This window comes from Hyposmocoma kahamanoa, unplaced genomic scaffold, assembly GCF_003589595.1.
Source record: "Hyposmocoma kahamanoa isolate Upper Pololo Valley unplaced genomic scaffold, ASM358959v1 76, whole genome shotgun sequence".
NCBI classification, from domain to species: Eukaryota; Metazoa; Arthropoda; class Insecta; order Lepidoptera; family Cosmopterigidae; genus Hyposmocoma; species Hyposmocoma kahamanoa.
This window is the reverse complement of record NW_020653900.1, coordinates 710,274-728,347: the sequence shown is the minus strand read 5'-3', so window position 1 is coordinate 728,347 and position 18,074 is coordinate 710,274. Positions and strand designations below refer to the sequence as shown.

Below are 18,074 nucleotides of genomic sequence, written 5' to 3'. Positions count from 1 at the left end.
TAAAGTCTAAAACGAATTATATAACAATAAAAATATCTATTTTTATACATAATTTTTATATAGAGATTCTCTTTAAGTACTACAAAGAATATGCTAAATTTTGGTTTTCAACTGAAGCCGTATTAGTTATTAAATCCACTTTTATCCCAAAATTCCGTCAGTTGCCATCGGGTGATGACTTGTCGACGTCAGAGCTTTGTCAAATTTTCTCCGCCTGTTTTTATTTTATTCATATAAATTTATAACACGCGGATTGCGGACTTCCTCACGCCTGACTAAAGTCTAAGGTCATGTTGAAATACCCCGCGTTAACACTTTTCTTCGCACTTATCTACCCAGAACCAAATGGTCAGTTAGGGCAATCAAGTTTCGTCTGTACCTAATTACTAAACCAACTTTCAAACCGTAAGTAAAAAAAAAATAATTGCACTATACTTACACCAAACTGTGAATTTCATCATTGCTGCAAGGTTGAGTGTCAATTATGCTGTCATTGACGAACCACGTAACTTCAGGGCAAGGTTCACCTACCACCCTGCATTGGATTGTTATTTCATCATCTAATTTTGCTGTGATTTTTGCAGAATTTCCTTTAACGTCTGGGGGAACTGGAAGTAAATTATTTGCCTTTCAGAAGTTTAAAATCTTTTAAGAACAAATTTTTGAACCTCCGTGGTCGAGTGACTTGCACATCGGTTTTCATGGTGTCGCCATCTCTGCTAGATTGGCTACTTTCACAGTTTAACGACATACGGCATTTTGTTTTGGGGTAATGTCGCCGATATTAATAGAAGTGTGTTTAAGAGATAAATGTAAAGAGATTAACATTTTTACACTAACGTCACAGTACATATATGAAAATTTTATTTATGTTAAGAAAAATATTAATATTTTGATGAAAAATAATGACAAACATAACATTAATACGAGGAAAAAAAATAAACTAGCTGTTCTTGACTGTCGTCTTCATAAAGTCTCCAATTCATTTAAGGGGCAATGTATACGCTTCTATAATAAGATTCCGATCGATATTCGAAATTTGTCATTTACGAGGTTTAAAACTATAGTGGGACAAAATCTGTATACTAAAGGTTATTATACAGCTTCCGCGTACTTGGATAATAAAAATCCGTGGTAATAACTCGTTTAGCTCTTACACGAAATCTCGATCTAAGATGTTTGAATTAAATATTGTAATGATAAATGTATATCGAGTTCTTAGGTTTTCGCGATTGTTACACATACACGGTTGACCGTGACCATGGGACCTGTAAAGGGCCCGAAACGTCGGTTTGTTTGAAAAAACAAATATACGCGATTTAAATCCGGAAAAATAGTTTCATTTCCTATGATAAATGTATATTTACAAAGAGCATCCCCTAGAGTTTCTTGCTCATTCTTCTCAGGGGAATCTGCCTTACGAATGAGCAGTAGAGCTTAATCAATATTACGATTTCGAGAGTAATTTGCTTACCTATGAAACAAAGATTATTTGACATTGACTGTGATCCCCGGCCGGGTCAATGTAAAAAACTAAACAAACATTTCCATATCCTCTCGGGTCTGGGTGTTTATAATACCGTCGTTGTATCCTATTTCCATATCATAAGTTCTTTAGTTACTTACTTTGGTACCAGAGCAATATATGTGATGTTGTCTAATATTTATTTACATTTATATTTATTACCTTTAAGTAATAATATGGGCATTACGGGAAACGGAATAAGAGTGATGTATATTTCTAATACCAGATGTAGGATGTGTCTTTACAACCCTTTATATGCTACCCTTTAAAGAAACTTGAATAATAGAAAATTGAATACATATACTTACAATCCACAATAATATTTGTATAATGAGAATCAACACCCGCATCGTTGCGAACTTCGCAGAAGTACTTGCCCGATATTTTTTTCGAGACGTTATGAAGAATTAAATGATCTTCTCCTGATGAAATAATTTTTTTAGGACCTTCGGTTGTTTTGAAGAACCAATCAATTGTAGGTTTTGGTTTGCCTTTAAGCAATCTGAATAACAAAAGAAAAACGGTACAGTTTTACAAAAAATTTCCTTCTCTTTAAGAGTTCTTGCTTTCTTCCTCTTGCACATCGGTATTCATGGTGTCACCATCTCTGAGATCCCGGGTTCTAACATCATCAAAATCTAACTTTTCTATATTATCTCGGGTCTCACACGGCGATTTAGCAGCGATGCAAACGCGCGTTTGTATCGATGCAGCCACGCGTTTGCATCGATGCAGTTAAAAGTCGACGTGTGTAACCCTCTTACTTTGTGATCGTAGCCACGTATATGATGTTGTCTAATATTTATTTATTTAAGAGTATTGTTAGACATGTATCTCAATAAACAGTAATTAGCAACAATAGTTAGTTATATAAAACAGTATGCAATTTGCACTCTTGCTGTAATGAGGTCACATTTTCATTAGAGAGAAGTTTTACTATTCTACTAATTAAATTCGTAGATCACTTTTCTAAACTTACCTCTATCGTTGACTGTACTTTAATTGTTCCGCACACAAGAATGTCTGTACAATGTTTGCCATAGTCACAGATTATTTAATATTTACACTCATACGAAATCGAAAATACCTACGCTATAATAGCCTACTTAGGCTATGTTCACGTGACAAGCGTTCAACGAGCGTTAGATTTTTGAATAGTGTACACATCTGCTGTCCCCTAACTAATATTTTGAGATATCATAAAAACCATAACCCAGTTTTAGAATATTCAAATTGTTTAATAATATTTCAGCTATTTACATATTTATTTATTTACATATTTATTTACATATTGCTTACAGATAGATATCCAAACGCAATAGCAAGTAGAAAAATAGGTGGTATTTAAATATTTATACAAAAATAATAGAATTAAAAAACACAATGAACTAATAAATTAAACAAAATTGAATAATTACCTATATAGAATCAATTACATTGCAATAACATTATTATTATCCTATTTATTTTACTGTAAAATGGAACAAAGTATCATTACCAATGAGTCAATTTATCTCAAGTTACACAATTGCATCGTTAGCTCCGCTAAGTCGAACACGTTAACTAATTGTAACTGTTTTTAAAAGATAATTTTGTGGTCTATCTTTTGCTATTTAAAACGGATATTTGACCATTTCTTACTAGCCGTATTGGGTCCATCCTATTTTATTAAAAAAATTCAATTTCAATTGCCAAACATGTCTCACCGCGTCGAAAACGTGCGCTCATGTGAAAGGCAGTACGGCAAACCTATGATCTCAAAGCCCTCTTCCACGCGCGTTGATAAGAACATCTACAACGATTGACGTACTATATTCGGTAAGTTGTAAGCGCGCGTTAGCGAAACGTGCGTTGAACGCTCGCCAAGTGAACATGCTCTAAATCTAATTATTGAAACCAGGCGCTCACTACGAGGAAAAAGGAACCTAAGCATGCGCTCAGAAAGGTGAAACTAATGTGTGCAGTCATGCGGAACCGAATGCTGGGGTTGTACAAGGATTGTAATGTAAATGAAAGACTTGTTTGGCCGCACGCACTGTCGGCGATACACTCAGCGGTAGGCATTAATCGTGTAACCCATAAACTTTTATAAAAAAAATTGGTTAAAATATAAGCCGTACTTGGTCACTTCTATTCTATCTCCTTGGTTTTTTCTTATAATTGGATTTCGTTTGAATTTGTTGTCAGAGATTGTTAACAAAATAGGTTCATTATATACAGGTTGTTTCTTCATTTTATTTACTCATAGAAAAAGGTATTGTACCTATTACTTACGCCACTCGAGTTTGAGAACCCTCTTTATGCAACGATTGCATTACATACTAACCTGCATTCAACACGGACATCATCTCCCTGTAGTGCTCGAATTTCTTTTGTTTTTTTGTCTATAACAGGCGGTTCTAAAAATAACTAATTTGTTAACAAGTAGTTGTTAAATGCTTATTCTATTAACACAAAACAAATAACCATAATTCTGTTACTTTAAGAACGTACAAAATTTTGCAAATCCGCGAGAACCAGAACCAACTAGTCATTGATTTTTTGTGGTATTGAAATGTCATGTTATAATATTAATATGCAAGAGAACCACACTACCTGGTCTCAAACTATGAATTCCTAGTATTATGAGTACCAGAGCAGCGAGAATCACTCTAGGGCACTGAAGAGATACCGAAACCAGGACGAATTTGAAAATGTTTACATCAACTCGACCCAAATTGCGCTGGTGATCCTTTATTTGCGTTTTCATTGGAGTGCCGTTTTAAAGAGTATTCGTATTCATAGTTAGAGGCATGATTTAAAAATCTTGCAGACTTAGGTGGCTTGAAAATTAATGTGGAGATATACTCTAAAGATCAGACATGAAAGATTATTTCTCCTCTCCGGATCTTTCATCATAAAAACAAAACGTCTAAGAGAGGTTACGCACGGGGACTTTTAGCAGCGATGGAAACGCGATGCAGTCGTTAATCGTCTACCTTTACATACGCGCGCGATTTTAAGAAGCGATGCAAGCGCGCGACTGCATCGATACAAACGCGCGATTGCATCGCTACATTTGGGATTTAAAGGCGTTTGTAATGATGCAGTCGCGTGTTTCACGAACGCACGTTTGCATCGCTGCTAAAAGTCGTCGTGTGTAACCACTCTTAAGTAACGGTACACAGATTTTTCGTGAGCCATTTCACATACATAAAATATTCATTACGTCAGTAGAATAAGTTTGATTCTTTTTAACTTACTCAACTTTGACAATCTTAAATACATTAAAATTATGCAATGAACATACCTAATCCAGATATACCAATATGAAACTTAAAATCACGTTTCTTATGTACATTGCTCACAGTACATGTATAATGTCCGGAATTTTCAGGCTTCATTCTGTTGATAATTAGCTCTGAGCTATCAGCTGATGTCTTAATGTTTTCATCAATTGTAAGAGGTTGGTCATCTTTTAACCATTGGATGTCTGCTGTAGGTCTAGCATCCACCTTGCACGCGAATTTTGCTGATGTGTCCACTTCAATTTCTGCACCTACAGGGTTGAAATATAACAATTCTTGTAAAAACTTCTTTGTTGTCATGAAACAAATTTTAATTACTCAAATTAATAAAACTAGGAAATACCGTGAAGATACCTAAGAAACGAAATTGTAAAAAAATCTACACCAGAACCGAAAATTTTCGCGTAGCGTGTCAAACCACAAAGCCAAATTGCCAAACATATTATTATGAATATTACGAAAATGTAGTTTATTATTACTTTCTGGTGTCTCCAAAACATCTAAATAGAAAGCCCTTGTAGTTTCAACGACGACATCCATTTCATCTTGACCGTAATGATTTTTTGCTTTGCATGTGTATGTTTCATTCTTTTTCACACTGTCAATAGTTAGAACGCTTACGTAATCCTTTGAAATTTCTATTACCTGCAAAACAAAAAGAAAAGTTAACTTTCACAAACTGGTCTGGATTCTTATTTGGTTTTTCACTACAAAAAGCACAACTTTAAGCACTAACTATATTCTCCACATGTCCTCTTCCTTGAGAAATCCCTTATTTAAGGTTTACTTACAGTCAAATCAGCTGAGAGCGACTTTCCATCGCTATCCTCCCATACAACTGTAGGTTTAGGGTATGCTGTTATTCTGCATCTCAATTTCAAAGGGTGACCATATTCGACCGTTACTTTTGTATCTCCAACAATCCAAACTTTCGGTGGTGTGTTTGCATGTGTCACTGCCATATAAATAAAAAAATCAGATAACATTATTCAAGCAGTTAGACAGATGGTACATCTGATACAAAGTGGCCAATAACTATCATCATACGAAGGAATCTCCTTAACTTTACAAATAATACGTTGTTGTCACCAGACTGGGCCTTCCAATCTAAAAAGCTGCAAGTCGTAGGTACTGATTTCCAGGGAAAAAACTCCTAGGTACAGCATTGATAAACTACCAGACGGGAAGTCCTATTCGTTCTATTGTATTTCTTTGTTTTAAGTATGCACGTCATGTTGTTGAAAATGAAAAGGTGGATTCACTCGCTAAGTAGGCTTATGGTAGTGGTGATAAATATGATATTAATTTGTTTTGATTGGTTATGTCATTGATTTTTTTATATAGTGGCAGGAGTTTTTTGATGAGAGGTCCAATAGTTGTCGTACAAAACAATTCAACCTGAGTCACTAGAGATTTCTTGGACTGGTACCTATTCTCTTAATAGGCTTAATTAAAACAGCTCTGAGGTTGCGCATTTTCAAGTAATTAATAATTAATATTTTATTCAAATTTAAATAGACCAAAACGGTGGTACCCTCTTTCTAACAAAAAAAAGCGCCTTCATTTTTTAAATTAGGTTAAAAATGTACAAACATAGCATTTACCTATTATCTGTGGTTCAATAGGCGTCAGGCTAATTCTCATTATCGGTGTTTTAGTCTTGAAGTCATAACCTTTGATCTGGAAAAAAATTATAACTCAGACACAACAAAAGCAACAGCAGCAGCAGTTGCAGCCATATTATATAAAGCGTCGTATTATATTACTGCTAGCTCGTGTTCCGAAGAATTGCAATTCGCCTAGATTGACTACATGTTTGCAGCAATCAACTTCATGCAGCCGAGACCTCGACTGCATGAAGTGGACAACGACTTCACGCATTAACTGCTTGCAGTCGATCTCGACTGCATACAGTTAATGCGTGACCTTCGGCTGCATGTTCTGTGTACCGTTTAAGTCCTCGAGTTTCTCACAGAGAAAAGTTTAAGGAGGTTGGTATCATGACTGTGGCATCACAGTACATTTACTCAAATATTTTGTATGCCCGTAACAATTTACATAATTTAATTAAGGAAGAAAATATCCATAATATTAACCTTAGAACTACGTCCAAACGTGGTACCATGGAACCACGATTTCGTTTAACTAAGGTAAACGATTCTCTTAAGGGGGACTGTAGATATACGTTTTCACAATAAGATTCCGGAGAACATAATAACATTGTCATTTCTTAAGTTTAAAACTTACATTAAAAGTATTTTAATTGAAAAGTCATATTACGAAATTTAAGAGTATGTTTTAGTGTAGAAGTATGGAAAGACAACAAGAGTCTAAATTCCACACAAATATGATTCAAAATGTATTCTCATTTAAATTTATTTAAAAAGAGCAATCCCTACAGTTTCTTGCTCGTTACGGTCAGCGTAGTGAACGAGCAGTAACTTAAAAATTGACGTTTTGAAGTGTACAAACTTTACCTATGGAATAAATTTGATTATATGACTTTGACTTTGAAGTTGATAACTGCATACTTGCAATCAATCTGTTTTTTTTTATTGTATGTTCGCCAGCATTTCCCCCGACATTGGGATCGGAGGCTTTATAGCGTACATTATGACCATTTTTTTGTCTTTTCCGTTTTTTATTTTTTTACTTTTCTTTTTTTTTAAAGTAAAAAAAGTCTGTTTCTTTATCAATATACGTATTGTATAGTGATAACCGTTGGGTTGGTAATTACATTACACATTGACTCTAGTTTTACACACATTTCTACTCTATTTATGTTATAGTTGTTCTATAGTTGTTATTCTACTGATATAGATAGATAACTACTCATAATCCACAATCCTTTTCGTCTGCTTAGCAAGAAGAGAGACAGTTTTGGACTTGAAATTTTTGGTTTTTTTTTTTAAATAGAAACCCACCGTGAGACTCAAACATATTAACTAAAATAACGGATAACTATGAATTGACGCGATGCAAATTCGCACGCAGAAATTGCGACGCAAATTGCTGCGATGCTATTTCGTGTGGCAAAGCATCTCACTGCCATGATTCGGGTAACCATTCCTTCGACGATCCTCAGACGTACTGAACGTATAATTTAATCTAGGTAGCGACATGAATCGTAAAAAGAGTATGGCACTGCTGTTATTGATAACAAAGTATAGGAAAAAAACACAAAGAAGATTAACATCGCAGGAAAGCGCGAAAGGCATTTCGCAAATTCTTGTGATGCGTTGTGCGACCTCGTAGATTTCTGCGATGCGACGCCGCGTCGCAGTTTTGTGTTTCGACCCTAAGTCGAATTTTTGCTCGCCATGTTTCGAACCAATTCGTGATCTTTAATCATGAGATTCTGCGGTGGTGAATCGACGGAAACTGCGCGCCAAACCACGAATTGGTGCGAAATATGTCGTGCAAAAATTCGACTTAAATACGTGAGTTATCCGTATTTTTGATTTTGTTACAAATATTTACAACCCAAAACCATTATGACTTATGACACACGCTCCATCGACCCGTGACCCATGGAGCGTGTAATAAGTTCGGAAATACCGGAAAAATAAAAATTAAATACCGTGATAAACAACCTAACAATGATAGTAACACGTCGACCTACGTATTTTAAGAAATCTATATTTAGATCCCCTCATATTCTGTTCTACAGATTACATAGATAGATTTCCACGTATTTTTGTAATTAATTTGAACTTGACGAACCCACATTATTAATCACAGCAGATACCATATGTAGGTACAAACGTAACGGTTGTAGTACAGTTTTAATATATGCAACTTACGGCAATTCTGAATGCATCTCTTGGTAACTTCATTTTGTCCGTAACGTAGAATTGATTTTTCTTGTCAGCTGTTTTTGCAAATGGCACTTCCGTAACAATTTTGTCATCCATATTTCTAATTTGTAACATTTCAAGTGTCACATTTTCGCCTTCATCAGTTATAAGTTTAATGGCTATAAAAGATTTCTTGCCTAGAAATACAAAGAAGTTATCAGTTTAGATGTATGAAAAAAAATAATTATTTTTCGACGACCAGTCTTCTCCACTATAACACAAATATTTACAAAAATCGGACTTCGAAAATACAATAGATTCGTGATCTTAGTCAATATTAAAAGAACAAATTGGCTCATTAAAGAGCTGTTATACACGGCGACTTTCAACAGTGCGTCTACAGCGATTCAGTCGCGATGCAGTCTACTAATATGGGATTTACACGAGGCGACTTTAGTCGTGCGGTTGGTGACTAGTCTCATCGTCTGTCAAAGCTGAATCTTCATTTACACAGAATAAAAATCGCTGATGATTTGATCATTTTGCGTGAAAATGTCGACCAGAACAAGCACATTTCGTACTGCAATTGATATGGTTCCTCGAGCCATTATTCAAGAATAATGACTTGTAACATTCGGCACCATGCGATTGTTACAAGTTATTTACGATGACGGTGGATTTTTGTCACCAGCCGAATCAGCTGGAAAAGTCGGATGCTAGTCTACTCAGGGTCTTGCAACTTTAGTCACCAGCAGCTTAGTCAAATTGTCATTTAGACGGTCGATTTTCGCCGTGTGGCGATAATCCAGTGGCTATAGTCACCCACGTAAACTCCGCTTATGCGTCTGTTTTTGCACACACGTGCAACTTAAGCAGCGATACAATCACTATTCACGTTTTTAATGATTTAGCATAAACGACTGTATCGGTGCGTTTGTATCGCTGCTAAAAGACGTCGTGTGTAACCGCTCTTAGATGTCAATCTTCAATTTTGCACACTAATCATCCCCTCTAACACATGTGGATGTAACTTCTTATAATATTGACAAAAGAAATACTTACATAGTCGAGATACATGAAAGTCGTGATATTGTGACTAAACAACGAATTTTCATACCTCATCAAATCTATATCAGAGTTATAAGATATCAAAATAGACTTATGACATTCTAGGTAGGTATAACCAAACGCAGATATGTTAATATTACCTGGCTTAGGTTTAGTAGAAGTACTAGCAATTGTCGTAGGAATGATTGGAGAAAATCCATACTGAAAATGAAGTGTGGTACTTGCAGTGATAACAACCGACGTCTCTGATTCGCTGTTCACTTCTGCTTTGTAAACTCCTGGCTTTATTTCAGTTACTTTCACCACCTTAAAGTTTATAAACATTTATTTTCAAGGAACAAAATTCACACTAAACTATTGAGATTTCTGTTACAAATTCAACTAAGTGGATTTTAGTAGATCAACATTCTAGCCCCAGTATAGCTAAGAGCTTCACTCGTGTTACAAGACCTTTGACTTTGTTATAAGTAGATCTAAAATTAAACATACTTCTTACACTCTATTATCTCCTCAACCGACCATAATATGGAGATACTATCTCTGTAAATTCGATACTGTAATATTAATCCTTAGTAATATACACGTTATCATGGTTTTAAACCTCAATAATTCAAATTAAACGCACTGAAGACGCGTAGAAACGCTACTATTAATTTTCATACAATATTTAGAAACGTTGCTGCAGCGCCATAGTCGCACCATGCGCGCGCCACTTTTGCAGACTAGATCATCATCATCATATCACCCGGAAAACGTCCACTGCTGCACATAGGCCCCCCTCAAAGATTTCCAGATCAGCCGATCGGACGCGACGTACATCCATCGGTTATCCGCCGCCCTTACCAGGTCATCAGTCCATCTAGTAGGAGGCCGTCCCACTGAACGCCTTCCGGTTCGTGGTCTCCATTCAAGAACCTTTCTGCCACAACGGCCGTCAGTTCTACGAGCTATGTGCCTTGCCTACTGCCACTTCAACTTGCTTATCCTTCGAGCTATGTCGGTGACTTTCGTTCTTCTACGGATCTCCTCATTTTTGAGTCGATCACGTAGAGAAATGCCGAGCATTGCTCGCTCCATAGCTCGTTGAGTGACTTTGAGCTTTTTTATGAGGCCCATAGTAAGTGACCACGTCTCAGAGCCGTAGGTCATCGCTGGCAACACGCACTGCTCGAAGACTTTTGTCTTCATGGACCGTATTGCGGACGATTCGACGATTGACCTCTTTCTCGAAGTTGGCCCTGCCTAATTGGACGGTTTGTCCGAGGTAGACATAGTCGTCAACAACTTCGAAAGTAGAGGTTCACGCTGTTACAGAGGTGGGTACGACATGGACATTCGAGTTTATTTTTAGACCCACGTGCTGGGAAACTCTATTGAGGTCACCGAGCATAGTACCAAGCTCTTCCAATGAATCCGCCATGACCACGATATAGTGAGAAAATCGACGGTGAGTGATGTATTCGCCATTGATGTTGATGCCGATTCCTTTCCAATTCAGTAACTTGAAGGCATCTTTAAGACTGATTCTGGCAGACTAGATATTGTATGAAAATTGTAGTGGTATGACTGCAGTGCCACAAACGCGCCTCTACAGTCAGATTAGAAGGTGCCCTGAGGTATGCTTTCTACAAGTTTTAATGGCGCATTTACACCGGGTCGTCTGCCGACCTTCGATAGATGAAGGCGACGCAGTCCACTCGCTGTTTACACCAAGTCGTCTGTTGCCCTTGGCAGACCACTTCATCTTGCCGAAGGCGACGCACCCAATCGCTTCGGTCGATTTTGGCTGCAAACTACCGTCGTCGGACATTGATACCGGTTAGCTTGCCGCCTTCGATGGGCAAGCGAAGGGCGCCTGACGACTTGTTGTAAATGCGCCATTAGAACTAAGACGGCTTGATGATTTCATAGTCAAGCTATTTTAGGAACGTATTACTTACAGTAAAAGTCGGTGTCCGAGCGATGCCCTGCTTGTCAACAATCTGACCATCCGGTCCAGCTATAGTCACGTTTGTATTTCTTCCAGCTACAGAGATGATTAGCTCTTTCATTTTGCTGTCAACCGTGTACTGCAAAATGAAAAACATTTTAGGCATGTATTAATAAACAGCTCTTAAGGCCTGATCTGCTGATTTCCCCCAGATCATGAGATGCATCTCAAACTCGTTTGTGTTAATAGATTATAATCATCGGCATTTATGATACCGTCTCAAATTACCAAGATTGGTCAGGACTTAAACGTAAACGTACGTGTGAAGTGGCTCATTTCATAAGCAGTAATTTTGACATCTATTAAATAATGCATTGTAAATAATAATAACGCACACATTCATAGTCCCGCAATAGGCACCCAGTATCGCGGTTGCCGTGGACACACACATAAACAACCACAAATTACACCCAAACTCACGAGAGAAATAAATTACAAATATTTTTTCAGGCCCTCCTGGCCCATCATGGTAACCGTTCGGCCACGGAGGCAGTTATCTTCCGATTTTTCTCAAAAATTGCTCAGAAAGGTCGCCATTAATTCAAAAGAGGCTGACCCAGGATGGCAATATCTAATTTTTGACGGTTTTTTCAAAAAAATACAGAGACGCGGGATTTTCACCCATTATTGGCGACGTGTTTAAATGTAAACGAAGCAATCGTGTGATTTAGCTACAAGTCACCCGAGAGATTATTTGGCTGTAAACTGAAGAATTAAAAATTTTGGTGTTTAAAGTTCAAAATTCTTTGTGATGGAGTACCATTGAAGGTGATTAGTGGCATATCTTCAGGTAAATTTTCAGGACGTTTACCGGCTGCCTTAAATATTCACTCTATTTTAACTGTATAATATAGTCCGTGACTAGACGCATAAGACTCGCATATCTTAGGAGCTCTCTTAGTGCTCTCCCCATTGTGTTCAGCAAGAACATGTCATCCCCTAGCTGATGGTGTTCACTCAAACGCCTTCCATGTGGCCTTCGACATTTATGCTGCTGAGCTCACAAACAGTTGTCTTCACAAAACCCCCAAACTTATACTTAACAATAAAACTTTGTTACGAAAACTAAACACCTCTGGCTGTCATTTATTTTTTCTGATGTTGTCTCTTCTACAATTGAACCATATATACACACACAAGCTTCGAGCCTCACGTACTCAACCACCCTTTTCATACAACTTATTTTATTCTTGTTGTTTCGGATCCCAGCCTATATGTATACGTATATCAAAAAAATAAAGGAACAATATTAACCAAAACTCACCGTAAAAGTATGAGGACCCGGAGGAAATATTTTATTGGCTACAACAGTTTTTCGGCTTTGTACTAATTCTTCAACATATTTTAAAAGCTGCAAAAAATTTTTAAAAATTAACTGACTTTGTTACTGACGTTAAGAGACGTTGTTTTAACAACTAATTAAGAAAATGTACCATGATAATAATAATGTCCCAGATCACCACGCCAATTATTTTGATCATAGGGTGCTTTCAAATTAGACGCTTACAGAAGCGCGACTGTGGCGCTGCGAGTATGTAGTGAAAGATATAATCTATTTGCACTTGGTATAACAAAATTTGATATAATTTATAAGGATATAATCACTCATAGAATATAATCAATAAGAGGTATAACACCAAAAGGCATAATTTTAATGCGTAACTTCCAACATTCAGTTTAATAACGTTAGATATAATGATTAGGTAACGTAAAGAACTAACGGTATAAGTATTACCACTATAATGTTTTAAATAATATAACACTTTATTACAAATTTTACATCAACTGATGTCCATCAAAGATAACGTTTTCATATCTATAATAGGATTTCTCATCGGAATATCTACTGATTTCGCATTGTTTATTTAGTATTGACGCTTCGCCGACCGCTGCCGTGTCACGCTCGCTTTGCTCGCTCGGCTCGCGCATCGTTATGGACGCAGTTTTAACCTAACGTAACCTAGGGGAAGTATCCGTTCTATAAGATTATTTTATGTGTTTTCGAGTCTAATACTCCTGGCTGCGTTCGTCATTGCGCCTAAAAAGTGCTGGGATTATATTTATAATACATTATACTCAGTGAATGTTATATCTGAAACGTTGCCATGCCGTCGGTATATTAGATTGAAAGTTGTTATATTAATCTATTATACCTAATGACCTCTATATCATGCAAGAATATGTCAAATGTCTTTATACCATAAATTAATTATATCCGTTGAGAGTTACATCGACCAAAAATATGTTATTTATTGTTATATCAACACGAATCGCACCCGCCGCGCTGCAGTTGCGCTTCAAAATATTGTATGAAAATTAGTAGTGGCGACACTGCAGGCCTTCTATAAGTCCCTTGTACTATGAGTACCAGTGGAACGGAATTCAACCGGAACACATAGTCCAGTTTAAAAAAGTTTATTTCCCACATTAGTCGACCGGGAATCGAAGGCGGGACCTCCACCGGCGCCCACAATGCAAATCGTTGGACCATCGAAGTCGTCTTTAATAATTATTTCAATAATAGGGTAATTCGTAAGATCTGCTAACTTGGTTGAGAGTGCGATAGCCCTGATTTGGCGAAAAAATCGCTGGTTTGAATCCAACCAGATTGTAGGAATTCTTCTTTGTGTTTGTTTATCTTTGTATTAGTAACAACAAAGCAGTGGAGCATTTTCACAAAAAGAAATATAATGTACTTGAATATCATGGTACGGATGATATTCAGTAAAAATAATTATTGCTATTAGACAGACAGTCCAAAAACAGTGGTCAAACAGTTGATACTGTCAGTCTCTTAAAACTTTTGTCTACTGCATACAATAATAATAATAACATTTGCAAGGACGGCTACACGTGACCCCTTAAGCTGAGGACGGTGAAATGACGAACATTGGCAGAGACCTATGTTCAACCATGAACTGCGATAGGCGACGTGTGGTCATTCATGCTTACATTACGAACAGGAGTTACGTCTAACAGTAAAAATAAAATAAAAAATAATATCCGCTTGATTTGACACGCAAAAGACGCAAATTGTAAACATTGAACAAAGAACAAGAAAAATTAAATAAAGAAGATAAAATAAAAATATCAAAAGGGTCCATGACTCAGCATTTGGGGACTATACAAATTACATTGCCCGTCACCAATTGGAACGTCACAATCTAAATTATAAGGACATATCTGTCCTACCAAACATACAGTATTAGCAGTATTAGATTAGGTGGAGTTAAGAAATTACCTCCCTGATGTCTGCAGATAGGTCTAAGTTAAACACTTGCCCAGATGTAATCGCAGCTAGATCTTGAAACACCTTATAGGCTTCATCGGTTTCCTCGGCACACCCCCTCGTTAAAACAAACGAAATCTGAAAACTCTTTTTATTAAACAATTGTTCTATTCGAAAGAATTTGGACTGCAAACTACGCTGCGAACTACGGTCGTCAGACGACTCAGTAGTTACACTGGATAGATTGCCGTCTTCGGCGGGCAACCAAAGGTCGCATGTCGACTTGGTGTAAACGTGCCATTATAATGTATAAATAATAAATCAGAATCCTTTCTTTCCGGATCAATAATTAATCCATAGGGTGTTAGTAACAGAAATACTTAAAATTATGTTAGTAAAATAATTGAAAATGAAGAAATATAAATACATATTTTCTACTCCTGTACTTTAATCTGTCAATTACAATTTCATAAACTTTTATCATTATATATCATTATATATAACGTATGGTACTCGCCACTGAGCCAAAAAAAATCATTAAAGTTCTATTCAAATACTTTGCACAAATAGTTATGTGCAAAGTACTAAGTATTGAGTACAATAGTACAGTACACACAATTATAATGAGTTCCAAAAAAAGAACGTCGTATTTTTGCTAATTAAAATATCTATTAAGGCGCTACTCAAACGCTATACTGCCATCTGGGGGCCTACTACAACCTCTTAAAACAATATTACTTTAACCTTACATTGACTTTTCGTTCCATGACGCGCTTAAAGTAAGCTTATTATAATGTTAAAACTATGATGTTTTATTGGTAGTTTTGTGACTATTCATTCACTCAGTTCGTAATATGATAGCGACATCCATATGCTCCTTGGCGACACTAAGTGTAGGCCAGACGGGCGTAATTTTGTTATTTGTGAGTTGCGATTTTTGAGTTGCGCAGTTTGCCGAACAATGTAGCATTCGGTTTCGTATAAAAGTACGGTTTGTTTCACACGACGACGCAAAATGAGTTATCCTACGACTCAAGGGCGTAATAACGACTGACTTTCGGTCGCATTGTGTGTCGTGCTGGCGCGGGTGGAGGTAGGGGTGAGGGAAGGGGTCACTTTGCTGTTGGATGCACGTGAATATAGACGTTTCTTGCGAAAATGTTTGATACGGAAAAAAATATCATCAAGGTTGAACATAATTCTAAAAAAAAAACATTTATTGGCATTTGCACATAAACTTGTAGGTATATAACATATGAAGCTGCCCACACTTTAATCGTTTCATATTGAGTGGATGTGCCCAGCTTCTTTTCCTTTTTCGAACATCGTCTCCTAAGGCTTTATAAATGCATACTATTTTTAATGGATCCATTACACTATTACGATACATACACCCCGTATAAACGCTTAAAAGCAACTGAATAAAATACGTTTGTCTGGCGCTCCAACCGAATTTCGGTCGAGCGCAAAAAAAAACGCAGCTCTCAAAATTACGCTCGTCTGGCCTCACACAAACAGTTGACACTAGACTGTAATTCCGAATTCACAACGTGACAATCAAGACTCAGCTTGTTTTATTTAATTTTCTTCATGAAAATGCGGAAAAGTAGTTGAAAACAACGTAATTTTAATAGATTTTACTATTACATTTTTTTACACTTAAAATTTTCTGAATGTAAATAACATTAAGTACTTAAACATTATACATCGAGTATATACTATATACTCGATGACATTATACTACGTTAAGACGATTCGGAACTATAGCGTTATTTCTTTCCTATTTTTAGTAAGGAATAGACAATATTGGGAAATCATTCGTTCTTTCAATCACTTTAGCAATAATACATTACTCGGTTGACAGGTTTGTCAAGGTATCAAAATGAGTAATATTAATAATAAGCTTACTTCAAACTTACATTGAAATAAGATTGTTTGTGGAAGGAATGGTAGGCCCCTGATTGGTTAAATTGGTCCAAAAGTCTTGCAACCGGGCCATATATTTTTATTTCATAAATGATTGGTTTGAATACATGCGGTACTCGGTCAGTTCTATTTTATCTCTTTGGTGCATTGTTTCCTAGGGTTTGTTTGGCATTCGTTTAAATATATGAAGAGGCTGTACGGTGAAACCTCTGCCAGCAAGTTATGACACTGCCATTTGTGATGTAATGAAAACGCCCGCGGGCGCAATTTAAAACATTACGGTCGAGTTTGCCTGCAGGTTATGACACTGTTTACGAGCAAGTGTGATGAAAACTACATTTCGTGCACATCTGAGGACAGATCTAACGTACTTGATATGTACGCGTGCACATGACATCTTTCCTCTCGGCCACCATCTATCTGACGGAGGCCGCTGGCGCCGCCTGGCGCCCTGCGCACTAGAGATGCTACTTACTAAGCTTACATAGAGCTATTAAGTTTTTGCAATAAAAAATAAATAAACATTTCGGGTTCTTCACAGGTCCCACAGTCACGGCTGACGGCTGACCATGAGACCTATAGAGGTCGAGCCATTAGCTACGTACTAAGTAGCAGTAGACCTCTTTGTGAGAGTTCGTCCAGGGTAGTGCCACCAAACCTATTTCCGCCAAGCAGTAGGTAATATCAGCATTACCGTTTTCCAGTTTTGAAGGGTACAGGTACTGGTGAAATTACAGGCACATGGGACTTGTCAACTTATGTCTCAGGGTGACGGGCGCAGTGGCAGTACCACTCAGATCTTTCCGATTGCTCTGAGTGGCGCTGCAACTGTTATGGTCAGGCTTGTAGCTTACCACCAGGCTTACCACTTGTTCGTTCCGTCACTAGATATTATAAAAAAAGAAAGAATAAAACCTAAGCTTATTCTTTGGCGGAAATAGCTTCCAGTCTTCTAGTCTCTATATACTTCGACGAGGAAACCGGAAAGTTTCTTCAGTGGTTCCTGATATTTTATATTTATAATATATAGACAATATTTTGGTCCAAGATCGTACCTGAATAAGCTTTTTCAATGCTAAATCTTTAACTGGTTCAAGTTTATTGAAATCTTTAGCAATTGTATCAGTAAATACGAATAGTAAAGATCTAGGCCGGCTTTCAATTAAAGCCTTTTCAATTCCAGTCAAAGTCACTTCGGGACAATCGCCTCCTCCGCCTACATTTATGGAATCCAAAGCCTCTATGAAAGTGT

General features: G+C 37.0%; 1 protein-coding gene across 1 annotated transcript in view; it reads right to left on the bottom strand.

The window, feature by feature from the left end:
• Positions 1 to 435: 435 nt before the first annotated feature.
• The window catches only part of LOC113232579 (hemicentin-1-like), a 23,783-nt gene continuing 6,144 nt past the window's right edge, over positions 436 to 18,074 (bottom strand). Inside the window, exons 3-15 of the mRNA XM_026467346.1 lie at positions 17,878 to 18,062; positions 14,909 to 15,034; positions 12,932 to 13,018; positions 11,618 to 11,746; positions 9,818 to 9,983; positions 8,616 to 8,806; positions 6,417 to 6,492; positions 5,604 to 5,767; positions 5,292 to 5,457; positions 4,873 to 5,063; positions 3,232 to 3,317; positions 1,834 to 2,027; positions 436 to 608 (exon numbers count right to left, since the gene is read on the bottom strand). Coding sequence (XP_026323131.1) covers positions 436 to 608; positions 1,834 to 2,027; positions 3,232 to 3,317; positions 4,873 to 5,063; positions 5,292 to 5,457; positions 5,604 to 5,767; positions 6,417 to 6,492; positions 8,616 to 8,806; positions 9,818 to 9,983; positions 11,618 to 11,746; positions 12,932 to 13,018; positions 14,909 to 15,034; positions 17,878 to 18,062 — 1,934 coding nt within the window. The remainder of the gene's footprint in view (positions 609 to 1,833; positions 2,028 to 3,231; positions 3,318 to 4,872; positions 5,064 to 5,291; positions 5,458 to 5,603; positions 5,768 to 6,416; positions 6,493 to 8,615; positions 8,807 to 9,817; positions 9,984 to 11,617; positions 11,747 to 12,931; positions 13,019 to 14,908; positions 15,035 to 17,877; positions 18,063 to 18,074) is intronic.